Here is a 22,423-nt window from a genome sequence, read left to right on the forward strand (position 1 = left end):
AAATGAAGTCTTCTTTCAAAAACATGTAGTGTAAGTGTCCAAATGCCATTGCTGTATTCATTTCAGATCAAATATTTTCACCCTCCATTAATATATTTTTATGCTCCGCAACACTTTTTCTCATCCTTTTCCGTTTTTGTTAATCCGCCAGTCCAATTTCAGAGGTTCAGGTCAGAGACTGTAATTTCCGTGGCCGCTGCATCTGCAGAAATTAATAAGGCGTTGCGGTCGTGATCTGTGAACTTGCGCACGATTTATATCACCCCCCCACCCTAGCTTCATCTCCACATATACAAGCCAGACGGGCCGCAGTGTCTCCTGCCCTCCCCGTGACTCGCAGACGGCCTGAGGTCAAGCCAGCGCGCCTCCTGACAAACAGCTTTGCGAGCGAGTGAGCTGAGATTTGTAACCGTGTCCCTGGTCCGCCGTATTTGAATTATTCCAGCCCGAGCCTGGCGTCGCTTTACATCGGCGTGTGGCGTGGGGGGTTATTGTCACGAGGGGAGAGGAGAAAGGGGGGCCAAACGAGCCCCAGAAGCGGCACCAAGGGCAGGGGTGCGTGGTGAAGGACAGGGGGGGAAACAGGTGGGAGGTTAATGGCCCCTGGACTGGATCCACCAGCCGCTCAGACTTGATATATGGGCTTTCGGCCTGGTGCAGGCGTAGGCTTTCAAAGATATATTATTTCATTTGAGACGCAGCATTCTCGTCCCTGCATTTGTCCACTGATAGATGATATCCACTGGCTGGATTGGAGATAGCGTGTGAGTTTTTGTAAGGCCTGCTCCTGTACATATTTTCTCTCTGGCTGGCCTCCCGTCGCTCTTTTTTTTCTGCTATTTCAGTGGTAACAATGTCTGTTTGATCAGAAGAGATGGACAGCAGGAGAATGTCCACAAAGGCCTCTTTTCATTCATAAATAATGCACAATTGGACAAAAACTCCATGTATTGTCATGAATTCTGGAAGAATGAGGTGTTTTGGCACTTCATAAATATTGCAGCGCTGAAGTTCAGGTTTTTGCCCCCTGAAGATGCCAGGAAAATTAATAATAACTCCGACGTTCAACATGGATCAGGGGTAGATGGATGTGAAGAGATGCATGTAAACATTTATTAATTTATACATGTTTAATCATTACAAAGGTCATAATTACAAGCTCATTATTTGAGTCCGTCAATCAATAGTCGCACATTCATGCGATTTACTTCAGCAGCAGATTTCTGGACAAGAACCGTCTGCTTAGACAGGAAGAGACAGTCTGACGTTTGAAGTGGCCAATCAGAGTTAAAGAATATAAAGATGAATGTGACTTCAAATTTTATTTTAAACATTTTACATGTATTACTTTGAAGCAAAAACAGACCTAAAAGTAACGAAAATAGCATCCAAAAGGCCTGATTATTTATTTATTCAATTAATTTATTTTTTATTAGAATTTATTATTATGAAATTTATTTTTATATGATAATTTGCAAATCTTTCTTCAAAAGTGGTCATTGTAGCAGTCTGGTACCTTGTAAACATGACTGATAAATCCCTAAAGCTGCGTATAAATCAGCCAATCAGATCGCAGCTCTTAAAACACGACATCCACAGCTCTCTTTCACGGGGCATTGCGTACAGAGCTTCCTATACGGTAGCTTCGCTCTTTCTTTCTCCATGAAAAATGCGCCCTGCACCCTCAAGGCCTAACCGGGCAAAGGAAGGAAGTCTGTACACTTGTTAAAAGGAGAGATTTAGGGTTCCGAACTCCCCTCAGGGCCTGTGGGAGACTCCTGGGAGGCGTTTGGAGCGGACGGAGAAGAGTCTGTTCATCCACTTGTTGCTTTGATGAGGGATAAAAGCCTGTCATGAACTTCTAGGTCCTGCCCAGGAGCTGATGGACTCGTACCGCTGCTTCCATTCCTCACAAATGGGGAAAAAAGAGAGAAATACAGAAATATGTTTATACTTTTCTTTATCTTCGGCATTTGTAAGCACTTTGCACTCTGGAAAGGGACAAATGTTTGATATTATCTTGTGGTGATTAAGGTAAAAGCCTTTTTTATTGGCCGCACTGGATGCTTGTTAAAACCAGGATGTAGAGTGAAGCCCCAAAACACCCCAATCAGACCGAGCCGACGGCAGACAAACTGCTCCGAAGAGGCTGATTTAAGCTAACAAATCAACTCAATCAACATTTTCACCCCTTATGTACTAGTCGAAAAGTAAAAACGGCTGCACATTTGCCCTCATAACAGTAAATAGTTGCTTTATACCAAAATAGCATTTCGTACAAGAGCCTTAATATCAGCCTTGCATTTAAACGTCACAATATCAGCATTCATAAGATGTCGTTTAAAAAAATACTTTGATTTAGTAGATGGAATTGCTATAAATCACCATAAAAAACATTTTACAAAACATTTTATTTTACAAAATATATATGTAATTATATGTAATTTAAATATGTGTGTTGTAATAATTGATTAAATTAATATCTAGATATAAATTATAATATTGTTTATTTTAATATATGATACTGTTATATAAATCTTATATTACTTGATTGTATATCTACACAAAAAAAACGTTTAAAATATAAAGTGTTTGTAACTATCTATAGCTATCTATACAGGTCCTTCTCAAAAAATTAGCATATTGTGATAAAGTTCATTATTTTCTGTAATGTACTGATAAACATTAGACTTTCATAAATTTTAGATTCATTACAACACAACTGAAGTAGTTCAAGCCTTTTATTGTTTAAATATTGATGATTTTGGCATACAGCTCATGAAAACCCAAAATTCCTATCTCAAAAAATTAGCATATTTCATCAGACCAATAAAAGAAAAGTGTTTTTAATACAAAAAACAGTCAACCTTCAAATAATTATGTTCAGTTATGCACTCAATACTTGGTCGGGAATCCTTTTGCAGAAATGACTGCTTCAATGCGGCGTGGCATGGAGGCAATCAGCCTGTGGCACTGCTGAGGTGTTATGGAGGCCCAGGATGCTTCGATAGCGGCCTTAAGCTCATCCAGAGTGTTGGGTCTTGCGTCTCTCAACTTTCTCTTCACAATATCCCACAGATTCTCTATGGGGTTCAGGTCAGGAGAGTTGGCAGGCCAATTGAGCACAGTAATACCATGGTCAGTAAACCATTTACCAGTGGTTTTGGCACTGTGAGCAGGTGCCAGGTCGTGCTGAAAAATGAAATCTTCATCTCCATAAAGCTTTTCAGCAGATGGAAGCATGAAGTGCTCCAAAATCTCCTGATAGCTAGCTGCATTGACCCTGCCCTTGATAAAACACAGTGGACCAACACCAGCCTCACTGACTGTGGGTACTTGACACTGGACTTCAGGCATTTTGGCATTTCCCTCTCCCCAGTCTTCCTCCAGACTCTGGCACCTTGATTTCCGAATGACATGCAAAATTTGCTTTCATCCGAAAAAAGTACTTTGGACCACTGAGCAACAGTCCAGTGCTGCTTCTCTGTTCAAAAGTGGCTTGACCTGGGGAATGCGGCACCTGTAGCCCATTTCCTGCACACGCCTGTACACGGTGGCTCTGGATGTTTCTACTCCAGACTCAGTCCACTGCTTCCGCAGGTCCCCCAAGGTCTGGAATCGGTCCTTCTCCACAATCTTCCTCAGGGTCCGGTCACCTCTTCTCGTTGTGCTGCGTTTTCTGCCACACTTTTTCCTTCCCACAGACTTCCCACTGAGGTGCCTTGATACAGCACTCTGGGAACAGCCTATTCGTTCAGAAGTTTCTTTCTGTGTCTTATCCTCTTGCTTGAGGGTGTCAATGATGGCCTTCTGGACAGCAGTCAGGTCGGCAGTCTTACCCATGATTGCGGTTTTGAGTAATGAACCAGGCTGGGAGTTTTTAAAAGCCTCAGGAATCTTTTGCAGGTGTTTAGAGTTAATTAGTTGATTCAGATTATTAGGTTAATAGCTCGTTTAGAGAACCTTTTCATGATATGCTAATTTTTTGAGATAGGACTTTTGGGTTTTCATGAGCTGTATGCCAAAATCATCAATATTAAAACAATAAAAGGCTTGAACTACTTCAGTTGTGTTGTAATGAATCTAAAATTTATGAAAGTCTAATGTTTATCAGTACATTACAGAAAATAATGAACTTTATCACAATATGCAAATTTTTTGAAAAGGACCTGTATATCTATATAAAATTTATGTAAAATGAAATGCATTGATACTCAAATATTTAGAATATTTTAGTATATATAAAATGATTGTACGTATATATTTTAATATTTATGTTTATATTACAAATTATTTGCTATTACTTTTAGAATATTTTAGAATATATAAAATAACTATGTGTGCGTGTATATAAATAAATAAATATACATATATATATATATATATATATATATATATATATAAGTAGTATGTTACTTAATCAAAATGCATGCAAGATTTTAAGGTATATATATATATATATGCCTTAAAATCTTGCATGCATTTGGATTAAGTAACATACGTACTACTTATATATTTATTAATATACACACACACACATATATATATATATATATATATATATATAGTTAATCCAAATGCATGCAAAAATTGTAATGCATTGACATAAATATTTCAGAAAATATTTAGAATATGTTAGTATATATTAAATGTTTGCATATTATACTGGCACATTATACTATATATATAAAAGTTAAGTCCATAATGTCAAGCTCCCGAAATCTCACTAAGGCTTTAGCCTTTTCCCCTCTATAATTATTCTCTTCAACCTCGTATACCTCACACTTGTAAATAAAATTTGCACAGCAGCTGTAGTTTTGCACCTGTTTTACGTAACGGGTTTGAAACGATTCCATATAATGCAAGTTTTTATGTGCGCATTACGAAAGAGCATTTGTTTAATTCGTCCGGATCTGCTGTTGTCTGTCCTTCAGTGTTTAATTAAGTCGTTTTAATCAACGCAGGCGTGAGGTTTGTAGTGTCCGCTCTCCGTGTTGTTCTGTCAGCAGTTGTCTACGACATCTATTTTTGCTTCTTATTTACAGCTGTCTATTCTGGACGCGTTGAAAAGTCCCAAAGACAATAGATAAGGCTTGCAGTCAGAAAGACAGGGAGTATGCGGGCTAGGCTTACACTTATATTTAACTGGACTGTGTGAATGGATTTGCTTCTGATGAACGGCATGTGCGATTCAGCTGGAGAACGTTAGACGCCATTGCGAAGAAATGTTCACCAAGGCGTCAGAAAAAGACAAAGCCACCTGTTCATTAAACCGGCTTATATCTTTTATTTCTGCCTTACAGTTTAGGTTCGTTTGGCATCGCCTTGGCACTTTTAAACGTTCCCAAACACATTACATCAATGAGAGTAATAGTTTTTGTAATTGCATTCTTTCTTTATCCTGACCCCCTGATGAAGATGAAAGGAAGCTTTCACCATTTCTGAACTACGGGAGAGGAAAATATTTCAAATTCGCACCAGGCCAACACTCATGTAACTGATGTGTTGACAGCGGTTTTAAAACTAGCGAGCATTGCGTTACAATGGTGCAATGCCAAAAATGGCACTATAGGGACATAATAGTTAAGACAGTAATGTTTCTCTCAGATTGTGTGAGCAGGCCTTTGAATTCTCTCTGTACCTGTTTGCAAGGCTCGGTGAAGGAAGGTGGTCTGCAGTTGCACACGTCTGACATTTTGGCACGAGACCCATCTAGTGTTATCCAGTTCACTTTTTGTTAGGCTTAATACCAGTGTGTCACTCATTACAAAGGTTCTGGCCCAAATCAAGTCATAATATTTATTTGATTAGGAAAAAAGAATTTATACACTATGGTATTGATGAAATGCCAGAATCCAAAAAAAAATAAAATAAAATAAAAAAAAATTATATATATATATATATATATAGAGAGAGAGAGAGAGCCATTATATAAAAATGGAAGCATTACAATAAATAAATAAATAAATGTGTGAATTATTATTATAGTAAATTAATAGTAAAAAAATAAATAAACACATTTTAATTATTTGTTCAAATATATATTTTATATATAAAATAATTATAAATATTATATATGAATATAATGTATATAATATATAATAATGTAAAATTCAAATATATTATATATAAAATACAAACATACACATATTTGCACAAATACATACTTTTTCTTTGCATTATTATATGGCAATGTATATTGCATTTACTTTCAATAATTTATATTATGAATATTGTGTGTGTGTGTGTGTGTGTGTAATTCTATAAGCATAAATTACAAATATAATTACATTTAAAATGACAAAAACAAGAAGTGTGTGCATTTATGAAATATATTCATATAGTATAAATTCAATTCAATTTGGATTGTTTCTAATCCGTATTATACTTGCAGATAAATAAAAAAAAGAATAATTTTAAAACAATAAAATTACTTCTAAAACTATTATTTGCTATTTTGATATATTATACTCTAATATTACTTAATTCATCCTGTTAATCTGGTGAATGTGTGTAAATTATACAAAAGTTGAACATAAATAAATAAATAAAATTTGAACAATACTTTTGATGACTTGAAAAAAATGCTCATTTTAGAAGAAAATTTCAGATGGCAAATATATATATATATATATATATATATAAAATATCACTTAATCCAAATGCATGCAAAGATGGTTACTCCTTGGTGGCAATTAAATCATTGATACATAAATATTTAGAAAAGCTACTAATAGGGTTAAATATGAACAAAATGCCTGAATGTAAATATACATTGAGAGATCAGCTGTTCTTTTGGGCCTCAATAAGAGCAGATGATGCAGTTACTAATGGCGTTTGCGTTAGTACTCTTACAGACGAGAACAGACAGACGCATAAAGCCACTCTGGCAGGCGACTGCATCTCCCAGCTAAATAATACAGGAGCCCCAGCCTACCTGGAACCATTTCCCAACAGAGCCAATCAAGAGTCATTTCCTGTTGTCTGTCAGCGTGTCACACAAAAGCCATAAATATTGACAGGCGTCGCCAATAAAGACACCCATAAATCGCAGAATTGAGGGGAAAATACGGCACGGGGGGAAATAAAATCAAATAAAAATACAGCGATCATTCTAAACACGAGACGCTGCGTGTGAATATGTGTGTGCGTACGGTGTACAGATGGAGAAGCGCGATCGATTCGGGCTCGACGTGGCGTGCACAACTCATTGTGGATTTGAAGAGCATTATTTTTTCACTGAGCCGTGGAAAGGGGGGTTGGGGTAAAGTAGCGTAGTGTGTGGTACTTCAGAAAGCTTTTCCTCCCATGACTGCATGTATATTAGGAGTCTAATGTTCAGCTGAATAATTGATCAGGGCTGTTGTGTTTTTTTGATAATTAGTTGATAGCTTCTTAGCTTTAAGCCCTCCGATCCATTGAAAGAGACTTGTTTTTTGTACACTTTTTTTTTTTTACGTGGATTGTTTGAAACAACTGCTCAGATGGACTCAATAAATGGCCTAAGGTTTGGATAAGTTTTGTTTTGTTTCATTCTCATAACCTAATTTCATCTTTCCGTTCTCTCTGGATTGTGCTGTTGCTCAAGAGACTTATTAGAGTTTTGCAAAGCATGCAGAGTGAAAAAAGGTTACGGTTTTATTGAATATCACTTCATTAATGAAAGGCTGCCACTTTACTGCTCATGAATGAATTAAATTAATTAGTCTTTAATCACAGCATCTAGAAGAAACCGAAAACCCTTCAGGAAAGTACATAAGAACATATACGGTATAAGCACTTTGCAGTGCTTTATTAATTACTATAGTTTTCTAGCCAAGTATGTGGCAATATAGCTTTATATTGATGAAGAACAGACTGTAAGAACCTGTTTCAGTTTCATTCTGAAAAGATACACAGTAAGTGTCCTTGAAGTAGAAATATAACTGCTGGCAGCTGACCACGGCACAGCAGGTGTGAATTTCTTCTTTCTTGAGATATTTTGGATTTATATATTTATTTCATTTACTCTCCCTCATGTCCCCTTGCCCTTACAATTTTCTCTTTTCTGTTGAACAAAAAATGGGACATTGTGAAGAATCTTAGCTGCAATTTTCCATAATGAAAGTATTTTTTATATGGTCCATACGGCTATTGCTCTATATTATTACTATTTTGATGTCATATAATAGTTTTTCTTGTGGAAAACACATTGAAAATAAATTGTGATTCACTAAAAATCTTGCCCTCCACCTCAACTTAAGAGATTGTGGTGTTTATTAAGAATTGTTTTGAGTATTAAAGTACTTTCCTGCCGTTCTTGGAACTTTATGACCTTGGTGTCAATATTCTTTCATTGTATAGAAAAGAGCTGCTTGTCAAAAGCAGTCATACAGGTTTGTAACAACACTAGGGTGAGTAAATTATGATCATATTTAAATTATTAGGTAAACTGAATCAATACAACACAGGTTACTGGAATCCCAATTTATATTAATATGCTGTCAAACGATTAATAGCAATTAATCACATCCAAAATGTGTGTGTGTGTATTTATATGCATAATAAATAAACACAGTACTCATACATATATTATGTAAACAAAACTTTTATTTTGGATGCGATTAATCGTCGTTTGACAGCACTAATATATATATATATATATATATATATATATATATATATATATAAAGCATGTGATCAGCCATTGAAAAACCTATATGGGTTGAGCACTAATTAGAAGCAGCATTTATAGTCTCATTCATCTCTGGGATGTCCTGAGATGTTTGGCATGTCCCACTAAACTCTGCTGAATGTGTTGTTTTTATTGTGGGATGACATGATGAGGGGCTGCTGAAGGGCTCCGATCAAACTCTGGGTGTTTCACAGGTCAAGAGTCACACTCAGGAGAGTGTTAATGCGGTCACCGTGGGAACTGATCAATCTCTATTCCCCGTCTCGATCGATCAAACACCCCTCCTCCAGCCCCAGCATCAGCCATCCACTCCACCGAGTTGCTCGGTGTCCACTTGCTAGCCTTGGACGAGTCCCAAACCTGCTCACCTGCACACTAACACATGAATTATGGGCATCTGTTTATCCCCCCTCACAGAGAATACCATGAGGTCTTCACAGATTTAGCTACTGCAAGGAATGCAAATGTTCTCCCAAAGATATTTTATGACATCTCAATTTACATTGCTGTCAGGAACACAGTGAAAACCTAGATAATCTATGTGTCCCATGGACACGACATCACTGGGACAAGATTACAGCATGGATAGTTCGCATTGCTGAGAATCTGTTTCTGCATCCAGCCTTTCTTATACTGCTGCAACACACCACACGTAACATATCTAAACATTTTGAGCACATTTTAATAATGTTGTGCCTAAAAATGTACACAGTTTTTAAAATACACATTTTGGATTTTTTTATATTTTTAAATATTTAATGTACTCTGTAATGTAACATAAAATGAGAAATTTTGAGGAATCTTAGCTGCAATTTTCCATAATGAAAGCATTTTTTGGCCATTCGCCATAAATGTGGTGCATACGGATATTGCGCTATATTACAACTCTTTTCAAGTCATATAATAGCTTTTCTTGTAAAAATATTGAAAATAATTTGTGATTCACTAAAAACCTTGCCTTCCACCTGAACTTAAAGTGATAGTTCACCCAAAAATGAAAATTCTGTCAACAATGTCCTTGCTATGTTTCCGAGCCTTGATCATGTAAGGATCATTGCTGTCTATAGGAGGAATAGAGAGCTCTCGGAATTCATCAAAAATATCTTAATTTGTGTTCTGAAGATGAACAAAGGTCTTACAGGTTTGGAATGACATGAGGGTGAGCAAATTAATAACAGAATTTTCATTTTTGGGTGAACTATCTCTTTAAGAGAAGCTCAATAATTGTGGCGTTTATTAGGAAACTTTAGGAGTATTAAAGCACTTTGATGCCCTACTTGGATTCTTTCATTGTATAGGAGCTGCTCTTAAAAACGTCTCCTTTTGTGTTCCTCAAAAGAAAGACAGTCATACAGGTTTGGAACAACAGGGTGAGTAAAGTATGATACAAGCTTAATTTGTAGTTAAACTGTATCTTTAAAACACACCAGTTACTGGAATATGATCAGCCTTTTATCCCAATTATAGATCATTAATACACATTAGTACAAATTAAAACTCCCGCAACGCTCTTTCACTAGGCTCTTTCCCATATGAAGCAACATCGGACTCTAAAATAAGTCCGGAGAGAGAGTGAGATGCCAGACAGCTCCCTCAGAGGAGCACGGGTATGAAGCAATGCGGCCGCAGCGGCTGGTGGCCACCTGCTCAAAGTCCCAGCGTGCTTATCAGACCCCCTGGCAGCAAGAGAGCAAACAGAGGCCCTGCCATGACAAACAAGCCGGGAGATTTCCACAAGATCAGTGAAACGCGAGGCCAAATAAACCAGGCCCTTCAGTCTCGAGCATCCAATGCTCATCAAATCAGCTCCCACGGGACGGCAAAAGAGGAAGCCAGAATTTGACACCTCAGCACAAATTGTTACCACTTCCTCTGGGGATTCGGGGACACTTAGATTATCTCCCATGAGTGTAACTGTACATTTATAGGTTTCCAAAAACTATTAGGGTTGATAAAGAGATGAGGCACTCAACTTTTGTTACCATTTTTGCTAAAGACATTAATGATACCTTAAACTGTGCGGTTTGCTGTTGAGAGATTTATATGGTAATAGTAATATTACATTTCTGTATTATAAACAATATTACAAGAGCTGATAAAATGTAAAAACTGTAACTTGAATGCAATGTAAGTCGCTTTGGATAAAAGCGTCTGCTAAATGCATAAATGTAAATGTAAAATGTAAATTTCTTGAGGTGTCATCACGATCAGTGTTGTTGGGGTAATGCATTACAAGTAACACAAGTTATGTAATCAGATTACTTTTTTATAGAAGAAAAAACAGGGACCTAATTCAGTAAGCAACCACCCAAAACACCTTAGCAGCACCTTAAAAACCTCTTCATGTAATGATCTATTTTGCTCATTTTTGCTTATATAAACTGCTGTAAAAAAATTGCGAACAGAAGGGAAACATTCAACATCAAATACTATTTGTCAGCCTGGCAGAAAGGAAGTGCGTGTAGCAGCGTACGAACAGATGTCCACAGAAGACAACTCAAAGCTCATCGCCTGACGGCACCATTGAAGTGCACTTCAAACCTCACCTGTGGTTTCGCCGACCAGCAACGTTGATCCACATCCAAGAGGTCAAAAGATTTCGGATGAGATTTATTTTCTTTCTACCCCCTCATAGCTTTGTTTTTCTCCCTTCCTCGTATTTATGCAAATGTGATTGTGGACCGCACACTCACAGCCTGCCTTTAGTTGTAAACAAATCATTCGTCTCATTCTGTTCAGTAATGGGCACTCAAGGAGATTCTATTAATCTGTTCATTAGGGCACTTCAAAAACAACAAGAAATACTTATTAAAAGCAGTTCCAGCTGCGTAAGCTCGTTACTCGCGCCTTAACAATGCTTGTGGCGCTCTACCAAAACCATGTGGGATAAAAAAAGCTTGTATTTGGCAATTTGGAGTGTATTCTATTATCACCAGTCAACCCTTTCAGGCAGTGATGAATAAATATTGTGATGAGACATATTTGCACATCATTTACAGTAAAAATGAAAAAAAAAAATTGCAAATAATCATGGCACATTCATTTGGCAATATCCTTATTGCCATTCAACGTGCTGTTGAGGCTGACAGGGTCTTAGGGTCTTCTTTAGGAGCAGGGTGGGGGCACAGCAATTGATCGCTACATTGATCTAGCAATGCCTGAATGACCGTAAAGGAATTAAATTGGTTTCTTGGAGGTTATGCATTTTTTATCATAAGAGAGAAAGTAAAAGCTCTGATTTTGGGAAATTTGGAAGCACAGCACATGAATAAATGCGAAAATTTGAGTTTTAGCTGTTGCACACCTTATATTTCTGAGGGATTCAAGAGGAATTTGTGTATTGTGAGATTTCGGTGTTGGTCAACAGATTTGATGTTTAGTCGTTTGTTATTCAGTCAAACAAAAGCTCAGATTCCTAATTTAATGCTTCTGGACTGAAATCAATAAGCATGTTTTTATTTGGCTGACCTCCAGGTATTTTTCCAGCACCTTACACCTCCAGCTCATCTAGATAAACATTAACACCTGACTGACATTTTATTTTTAGCTTGTCATGATTATACTGCTGAATTTACAGTCTGTGAGTCTGCCTGAGTTTATTCCTGTGATCCATGCAGGAATAAAATACTAATCACATCAACTGTATGACAGTGTAAAACATTCAAATACTGCATATTTTTCCAGGGTTGCTGGGTGATATACATTATAATTTTAATCCACATGGGCACAATGTATTTCTGTGTAAACTGTTTGCAAAATACTAACTAAAAGTTGTTGTTCTTCTTGTGTTTAATGAATGACAAACCCAAAATTGTCCAAATTATAACCCCACATTTATAAAAAACGCAAACATGTACATCCATCTTGGTCACATATTATTGTAGCATAGTTTGTGCTGAAGACAAAAAAAAATACATGTTGGTCAATAGTATAAGTAGCTGAAATAAGCACAAATATCAGGGCATGTCAAAACATCTCAAGGGCCCCAAAATCACCTCAATTGATAAACCCGAAATTGCCAGTAATAAACACAAAATTGTTAAAATGATAAACCTAAAATAGTTTTATAATATAATTGATATACTGTATATTTGAACAGTGATGCTATTCACTTTGCAAATTCAACTAGGAATAGTTTCAATGTTACTTAAAAATAGTAAAAGTAGTTTTACCTAACAAATTAATTCTACTCATTTCACAAAGATCCCATAAACAAAAACTTTCATACATATTTGATAGCCATTGCACATTGTAACAATAAAGGCACTATTTTGTTATGTAAATAGTTCGTCAAAACTTTTTTTTTTGGTAAATTGTCAAATTTTCAGAGTTAATAGTATTTAAAAATAGCAAAAGTAGTTTTACAATCAATTTACACAATTCATTCTGCTCATGTTTGCCTAATGAGACCCAATAAATTAAATCTTTTGTACGTATTTGAGTATCAATTGTGTAAATCATAATTTCTGTGCAAATTGTAAAAACATTCTGTCTTAAACTAATGCATTAAAATTTAGTTTTAAGAATAGTAAATAAAACAAACAATATTTCTACAACTTTTACACACAACTTTTTTTCGTTCTACTTTGTAGGTATTTAAGATTGTTCGTAAAAAAATAAAATAAATTTTTTTTGTATTTAATTCCATGTAATTAGTAAAAAAATGTTTACAAATGATTTACACAGACAAACGTGAATGCTGATTTGATAGCCATTGTGTATCAAACCTACAAAGTCACTACCTCCAGTGTTATAGGACTTGCCTGTCGTAAGTGTACTTCAGAGCCGAGTTACACATAGCTGTGACAGTGCAAAGGGAAATGAGCTGACATGGAAACAGCGGTGTCAGACGCACTTTAAAAGGTCAGAGATGCCTTCTCTGCCCATCTGACGTGTTTCTGGCAGCAGCCCCGGTCTGCAGTGTCTTCCCCTGCTTTGACTCATGGCACCCTCATCCCTGTTTGATGACCCAAAAGCGCTGGGCATCAGAGGCTCATGTGAGGGCAAGGCTTTTGATGAGTAAGCCTGTCAAAATACAGACTAAATGACAGGTTTCTTTGTAGAATGGGCATTTTTGACTTGCATGAATTGAAACATGAGACGTGTTAACAATGCCAAATGCATATATTTGCTTCTTGCAGCCCTAGTATTTCAAACATGGAGATTTTGTGAAATTAGGCCCTACAGTATCGATTGTACAGTAAAAGAGTTGATATAAGTGATGCAACGATACCAAACAAGAAGAGATTTGATTGGTTTTCTGAGGCTTTTGCTATGCCGGATTTGGAAATTTGGATTTCATAGCATTTGTTATTACTATGAGAGCAGCACAAACAAGAATCGCAAGCAGTCAAAAAAATCCAAACCAGATATCAATGGAGCCTCCCAAGATAGTAAAACGCATTTCATTCACGTTATCTTTGCCTTGAGAAACCACAAGTATTATTTTCACGACTCGCTGTTTTCATGAGACTTCATAATCATTACTTTTCTGTATATTCATGACTCTTTTGTAAACTTTTCTCATGGGTCGTTTGAGGGATAGTCAGACAGGGACTCATTTTCACTGATTTTCCTCATTCTTGCCGACATCAAACTCAAAGAGCTCTTTTCACCTTTTGCGTTTAATAATTGACCAAAGGGGCCATGAGAACCCAAGAAGGGTGACAATGAATGTGTTGTTGGAGCCGTTCAACTCCCGTGTGAGAGTGTTTCAGCGTAAGTGCACCTAACTGCGCAACGCTAATCACGCTACTTAATCACAAGGGATAAATGAAGCTGTATTGCTTGACAAACAGATTAATTAACAGCGGGTGAAAAACAGTGACATTTGGTGAAGTTCACATGAGAACGACCTCTTGCGACCAATATTGATTTCCTACTGGCTGTCCGGACTACTAACACAGAGACACAAGTGTCGAAGGTTGAAATAACACATGACTGAACAACTTGTGTGACTGAAAAATCAAAAAGAAACAACATTTGTAAGCCTTTTTAATTCCATAAAGTGGCATATTTGGCATATTAAATGAGAAACAAAAATGTACAACAGAATTTGATGTTAAATTGATTTTATCCATCTGAGATCGATTTTGAAAAGTTGTTTCTACACTACTGGAATATTTTTTGGAATAATTACTATTTTTAAATGTTTTTGAAGTCTCTTATGCTCACCAAGGCTGTTTTTATTTGATTAAAATACAGTAAAAACAGTAAATATTGTGAAATGTTATTACAATTTAAAATAACTTTTTAATAACTCTAAATACCCAAAAAGGTTTGAAATCACCCAAAAAGGAAAATTGTCTCATTAATTACTCACCCTCATGTTATAACAAGCCTGTAAGACCTTTGTTCTTCTTTGGAACACAAATTAAGATATTTTTGATGAAATCTGAGAGCTTTCTGACCATCCATAGACAGCAACGCAACTACCACGTTCAAGGCCCAGAAAGGTAGTAATGACATCGTTAAAATAGTCCATGTGACATCAGTGGTTCAACCGTAATTTTACGAAGCTATGAGAATACTTTTTGTGTGCTAAGAAAACAAAAATAACGACACTATTCAACGGGGTCAGTCTCCACCACAACGTATGCGCTCTGATTTCATAAAAAATATCTAAATTTTTGTTCTGAAGTTGAACGAAGGTCTTATGGGTTTGCAACGACATGAGGGTGAGTAATTAATGACAGAATTTTCATTTTTGGGTGAACTATCCCTTTAAACATTTTCAAAGATTATCCAGTTAATCATGGTTAAATTCAAAACTTTGAACCATTCTGAACATGCCCACCTACTTGCAAAAGTTCTAATTTACCCAAATTACTACTTCTTACACATTTGTTGGTCTCTCCTCAGGTTGATGACCAAATGAAGCTTCTCCAGAACTGTTGGAGTGAACTCCTCATCCTGGACCATGTTTTCCGGCAGGTGATGCACGCCAAAGAGGGCTCCATTCTCCTGGTCACAGGGCAACAGGTGAGCGTTCGCTGCAGTCTCCTCCATGCCTCCCCGTAGATCTCATCAGGCCTTTTTGCCAGTGTGGATCAACATCCTTTAAAGTGCTATCGACTGCCCCGGCCACTCCATTAAAAATAGATTACGCTTAGGTATAAACTGATGTGGCCAGAATAATCAATTGTACACTTTTTATCAAGTGCGTGGTTAACGAATAAATAAAATGGTTGGTTAAGCATGCACGAGTCATCGTGGTGAAGAAGGGATGAGAGACACAGAGAAAGACGGACAGGGAGGGAAAGCAGAAGATATGTATGATTTACCTCAGTCGTCTCTGAGGAACATGGCTGGACGGACGCCTCAGGCTCAGCTGAAGTTTTCTGCACACCTTTAATTCTGTCTTCGACTCCAGCACATGCACACACACTTCCAGGAGATGTTTAAACTGCTTATAAATAAATATGCTTCTGTCCGCCTGTCAGTAAGGCTTGAGTTTCATTTTTAATTCTATGTTTTTTCCCTCCACCCTCTCCTGCTCAACAAAGTTATCTCCAAGTGTAGTGACAGCTCAAACACAGGGACTCGTGAGAAGGAGAACTTTTCTAAAGAGTTCACAGCTTATCAGAGGATCATGTATCGAAACAGAAGTGAATTACAGGTGATAAATGATATGATATATATAACATAGGTATGGAGAGGTCATCTAAGGATGAGACCAAAGTTCAAGAAATATATGATGGTGACTTTTCATGGCTGTGTCCTAGCGGTTAACACACATGCTCTGGTAAATCTTACAGCGAGCGATGTGAGTTCGAATCCGGCTCCTGATGATTTCCAGCAAGTCAACTAAAGGGCAGAGAAAACCCAAATTACAGTAGACATCTTTATTGTCTCAAGAACATAGTTTCTTCTAGACCATTATGAGATTAAATGATGAACAAACTCACATGCTCTGGTAAATTATACAGCCATAAATGCGTGTTCGAATCCAGCTCCTGATGCGATTTCTACCGAGTCAACTAAAGGGCAGAGAAAACCCAAATTAAGCATATTTGATGTCTCAAAAACATCTCAAATAAACTGAGAACACCACTTTCACAGCTTTTGGTGTTGAGTCTATTTTAGGTCAGAAATTGATTTGTTTGGTTAGTGTGAAAGTGGTTTCTAGCCTCCTGAGCCATGAAAAAGCAACCTCTGAGCAATAAAATCTGAGAACGTTTGTTAGATAACACATCTGGAGATCTGTGAGAGCTCACAGTGCTCACTATCTTTGATTTGTCTGGATTGCGAGTGCTCTGCGTAGCGTGCCTCTATGTTTGATTAGCGAGGTCTGGCGGAGGGTTGGGGGCGGGTGGAGGAGGGCCAGACCTTGTTTGCATATTTTGCCTAATGAACAGCTGGTGCTGAAAAAAAAGCCTTTGGGGAGAGAGAAGGCAAAGACTCAAACAGTTCATTACGCTCTATTATTCCAAAGCAGACTACTGACAGCCTGTCCACACAACACATTCGTGCATGAACACGGATTTATGCATAACAAACAAACGCTCTGCCAGTTATTAAAGCAATATTGTGATTCAGTAAATTCAGTGTAATATAACTGCAGACTGCTGTGTAGTGCATATATATATATATATATATATATATATATATATATATATATATATATATATATATGTGTCACGGTCCTACTCCACCCGCACCAAGCGGGATTGGAACCGCGGTCTCCGGCGTGGGAGGCGGGCGCTCTAACGAGGAGGCTAAAGGCCGTGGGCGCTCTAACGAGGAGGCTAAAGGCCGTGGGCGCTCTAACGAGGAGGCTAAAGGCCACGGCCTCTAGCGTCAGTCGTTAGAGCGCCACTTGAGATCGGGGAGTGAGGTTTAACCTGCACAGCACTTACCCGCTGGCCTCTGCTACATATATATATATATATATATATATATATATTATACTAATATATAATAACAATATTTATATTGACATACGTTCAAATTTCGTTACTCCACAACATTGTCGGTGACTGTCAACTGAACTGCCCACCATATCTCATCTTGTTTGAGGACGTGTCATTGTTTCTCCCTAGTGTTGGTATGGCAGCAAAGCACTGTGGGGGATCAGTCCTGAAGTGCTGCGACACATGACACTACATGGGCGGCTTTCCAATTTGTCACAGACCTACATCTCCCCCTCCACCCCGTCTTTCGCTGTATCTTTCTGTCTGTCTCTCACTCGGAAGATCCCAGGCCTTTAGAAGAATCCAAATCATCATAATGATATTCATACAGGTCTCAGTATTTTGTCAAGATCAAGCATTCACTATATTCAGAATGTCAGAATGAATTGGGGAATATTGCTGCAAACGGTTCGTTACAAGTGTTGCTCAGTTTTCATTATGGAAAAAAAATGTCACGAATAACATTTTATGGACAAATTTTCAGCAGTGTGTATTTTTTAAATACTTATATAAGTATGCATAATTTTCAAATTTTTATTTAGATTTGTATTAATGTTTGTTAATTAGTTTAACTAGTTTTAATTAGTTTTAAGGGTAATCCCACAACTTTTACTTTAACTGGTTACTAATGCTTGAGGCACCTGGTCAGTTGGTCAAATCCTAGTTAGTTGACAACTTCAGCAGCTTCATATAGGCCTCGAAGAGATCCACGAATACAGCCAGTGAGAAATGTGCAATTCTCCAGCCAGGACTTTAAAAAATTCCACTCATCATATTTACACAATAAATAAATTCCAATCCGCCCGCGTTTTTAATTGCAAATCCAGCTCAGAGGGAGCTCTCCTTACGCTTAGGAGGCCCGTAGTCTACCTTCTTCCAGAAACCCTGGCGCAGTCAATTATGTTAATGAATTGTCAATAAATATAAAAATTTAATATGGCCTGCTTACAGTGAGTGGCAGCTAAGGACTTGCCTCCAAGACAAATTTGCTGCTGCTGCAGATATTAAGTGCACCTGAAAGGGGAGGAGAGGGCCACGGGGGTCCCGCGCAGGGTTCAGCCCGGTAGCCTGGGGGACCTCCAGGGGCCTCCGCTCACTCGCGCCTCTCCAACCCCCACCACCCTCGTCTGGCGCGGGGCGCTGGGGTCCGAGGGTCTGGGCACCAGGGATGGAGAAACATGCAGCTCTTCCTCGCTCGGTTTGATGCTGATTATCATTCAGACCTCAGCCCAGCGCACTGTCCCTGCTGTGCGGAGAGGAGCCTAGGAAGGAGAGAAAGGGAGAGAGGCATATGAAACGTAGAGCTGCCAGAGCTGGTTACATGCTTACTTCAGACGGCGCTGAAAAACTCGAAAGGTGGTGCCAAGTGCCGTCTGGCTGATTGAACTTTTAAAGTAAAAGGACTCTGATTCAAGAAATTGAATTTTCGATGAATAAGGAACAAGGCCTAAACTTTTCCTACTCTTTCCTAACTCTTGTTGTTCCAAAGCAAATATGAGCACATCTTCTCAAAATAAACTTAGAATTTATGTTCCAAATGTTCCAAATACATAACTCAATAATTACCTCAGATTAGTTTAACCAATGGCACGTGCTTGATCAACCATTGGAAAATGGGAAGAGGTTTCTGAAAAACTTTCTTTCAGTCCTCAAATTATTTTTGAGATGTTTCAAACCTTCAGAGATCTGGCATGTTGCTTGTGGTAATACCTTTATTGTTTGTGTGTGTGAACACTCTCACCCTTTCTCTTCAGGTGGATTACACCCTAATTGCCTCCCAAGCCGGTGCCACACTCAACAACCTCCTGAGTCACGCGCAGGAGCTGGTGAGCAAACTACGATCCCTCCAGCTGGACCAGAGGGAGTTTGTCTGCCTCAAGTTCCTGGTGCTGTTCAGCTTGGGTGAGTACAGAGAAAGGGGTGGAGGGGTGGAGAGAAGCGGGCTATGGCCTCTGTGCATTATCCAAATCTCACTTGCTTGCTCCCAAGGTTCTTGAGGGACCTTGAGATAAGCCACAAGACCGCATTCACTTCCCCCTGTACGATAAGACCATCATTATGAATGCCACCGTCTCTCCTTTACCGGTGATGCCAGAATAGTTTGGTTGGTCAAAACTGTTATTCTCAGAAAATCGTGTAGCTCAAAGATCTCGTTCACTTTTCGTCAGTCTTCATACAGTATGTCACTAAATCAATATGCATATTTCAGAAACAATCTATGAATAAAGTGCCATTTCAGTGTGATCAAAAGACCAAATCATATTTTCTGTGGAAAATTGCTGCAAAATAGAAATGGAAGTAGGATGCCATTGTTACTTTTTTTTAAGTTGTGGTTTAAACAGTGCAGTCAAAAATAGTGGTAACACTTTATTTCGATAGTCCACTTTAGACATTCTACTAGCAGTAAGTAACTTTGCAACTACATGTCAACTAGCAGTCATTAGAGTATTAGTAGACTGTCTGCTTAATATCTTCTAATACTTTATTTTGATGGGTCCACAACATACAATATACTGACTATTAGAAACTTTGCAAGTATATGTCAACTTACTCTACTAACCCTAAACCTGCCCTACTGAGAGTTAGTAGACATGTAGTTGCAAATTAATGAGAATTAGTTGACATGTAGTTGACATGTAGTTACAAAGTTACTTATAGTTAGTAGAATGTCTAAAGTGGACTATCGAAATAAAGTGTAACCAAAATAGTTTCCAGATTTTTGGAATGTCCAAAATTCAATTCAAATTTCCAAATTTCCAAAATTCAGTTCAGATTTCCAAAATTCAAAGTTTCTGACGTGCACATCAACCTGCCATGTTCTATTCTCATAATGAATTTTTAGTCTCCATTTTTTATGTGAATCTTGGTATTTCCATCTAGCAAATTTTATGCGATATCCCAAAATTTGCGTAAAGTATGTGAATGAAAACCTAGCTAATGACTGTTCAAGTCTTGGCCTGCTATGTATGAATCATGACAGAATTTATTTTCGGGTGAATTAATTATTATTATTATTAATATTATTATTATTTATTAAGTAAAATAAATGTAAATAAAAATGAATGTGATATTAAAACAGAAGACATTGGATTAGTGCATTTAAGTGCTACTTAAGCTACACAAATTCTAGCTATACTTCCAACTTGGAAACTTACAAAACCAAGGTTGCATTTTTTCTCTGTTGGAGTTAAGAAAATCAGGAGGTCATTTGCTCCAAGAGATTTTGTGTGCCGAGTGCATTCAGTTTTGCTTTTAGCTATCAGTAACCTTCAGTGCTTCTCTTCTGTTAGCCTGCTAGCTTTACATTAAAATGATCGGAGGTTCCATTGCTTGCAGGTCAAGGCAGTTCTTGTAACCAATTCACAAAAGCTGCAGGTCTCCACCATAAAAGACCAGCATCAAAAAACAGGACTGGCCGTCTGTTTGGCCCCATAAGAACATGGAATATTAATGCCGACCATCCGCTTCTGCATCATCACATCAGTAACAATTGTTCCATCCTGTGGTTCCGGAAAAGAGAATATGATGTGTGTAGGGGCGTAGGTGCTTTGATCCCATCCGTTCCATTTGCTGCGTCCCTGAACTACCTGAAACTACGAAGCAGGACATAAGCCTTTATGTCCTGCTCCCCCATTGCACCTTGAAGAAGGTTCCTCACATCATCCCAAGACCAAAGACCAGTGTTGAAAACTCCAGACCTCTCAACCTTGCTGTGTTTATGTTGATCGGCTTTGCGTAGCGGAGGTTTTTTGGTTGCAGTTTGGGGGGAATCTGGTGTAAATAATTTGGCAGAAACATCATGCATAATAAAACTCTCACCTGAGGGGAGTGTAGCACCCCAGGCACTGCCCCGTTCTAGCAGCTTGCCCCACCCATGCTGTGTGCCAGGCCCAGAGAGACCAAGAGACTAAGAGAACTAAGCCTAGAGATCAAAGATGGCTCAGATTAATAGTATCCTGTGGGTGAAGGGTGGCGGGGTCTCTGTGTCCGTACAAGTGCATGGATGAGAAAAACACTTTGCCAGTTGCTATTGAAAAGCCAGTCAGAGGTTAATTAAATGAAGCATGAAAATCCCATGGTGCGTTATCAAAACCATTGGAATTATAGGAATTTATCTTCAGTCTGTCTCGACCTGCTGCTCATTCTTCAACCCTTTTTGAATGGAGAACTTGTTTCCAGAAAGAAAAATATGGATTTTTTTTGCCAAACACCAATGTTGCTACAGTGTTCCTTATTAAACATTAGTAAGTACGTTCATAATTAAGTTGCATTCTTGCATTACAGCAAATGTTTGTGCCATTAAACCAAATGTTTTATGATTAAAAAGTCAAAACAAAAACTAAGTTTTAAATTTTGCATACCAAAAAGGTCCACTTTTTATTGTCAATAGTGTAGCGATGTATGTCACACAGAAGTCACCTTCAAACCATTAATTTTTATGATGGTCAGCACAGCAGATTCACATGATCAACATGAACCTTTTGCAAAATCTGTGTTGGGATTTATTTTGCCCTCACACGAAATTCCTAATTGCATGGTTTTCTATTCAGAGGACTGGAATTCACCCATGAAAAATGGGCAAACAACAGTAAAAGTGACCACACCTTACATGAACAAAATTCTGCTAATTTCATTAAGGTTGCTTTGCCACAACAGTTACATTAGGTTTGATTGATTGATTGTTTTTTATTTTATTTATTTATTTTATTTGTAAATTATATATATATATGCACATAAACGTTTGTGTTGAGACCAGTGTAGCAGCTGTTGTCGTGATATTACAATTTCATACCAAACATCTTTCATGAAGTCTGTCTTTTTTTGAATGAATCCTAAA

At 37.8% G+C, this 22,423-nt stretch overlaps 1 protein-coding gene across 2 annotated transcripts in view; it reads left to right on the top strand.

The window, feature by feature from the left end:
• Positions 1 to 22,423, top strand: part of LOC306875479 (nuclear receptor subfamily 5 group A member 2) — a 54,190-nt gene that overhangs the window by 17,839 nt on the left and 13,928 nt on the right. For both annotated transcript variants that reach the window (XM_079426091.1, XM_079426090.1), the window contains exons 5-6: positions 15,536 to 15,655; positions 19,341 to 19,488. In XM_079426091.1, the coding sequence (XP_079282217.1) occupies positions 15,536 to 15,655; positions 19,341 to 19,488 (268 nt within the window). The remainder of the gene's footprint in view (positions 1 to 15,535; positions 15,656 to 19,340; positions 19,489 to 22,423) is intronic.

This window comes from Barbus barbus (assembly GCF_936440315.1).
Source record: "Barbus barbus genome assembly, chromosome: 9".
NCBI lineage: Eukaryota > Metazoa > Chordata > Actinopteri > Cypriniformes > Cyprinidae > Barbus > Barbus barbus.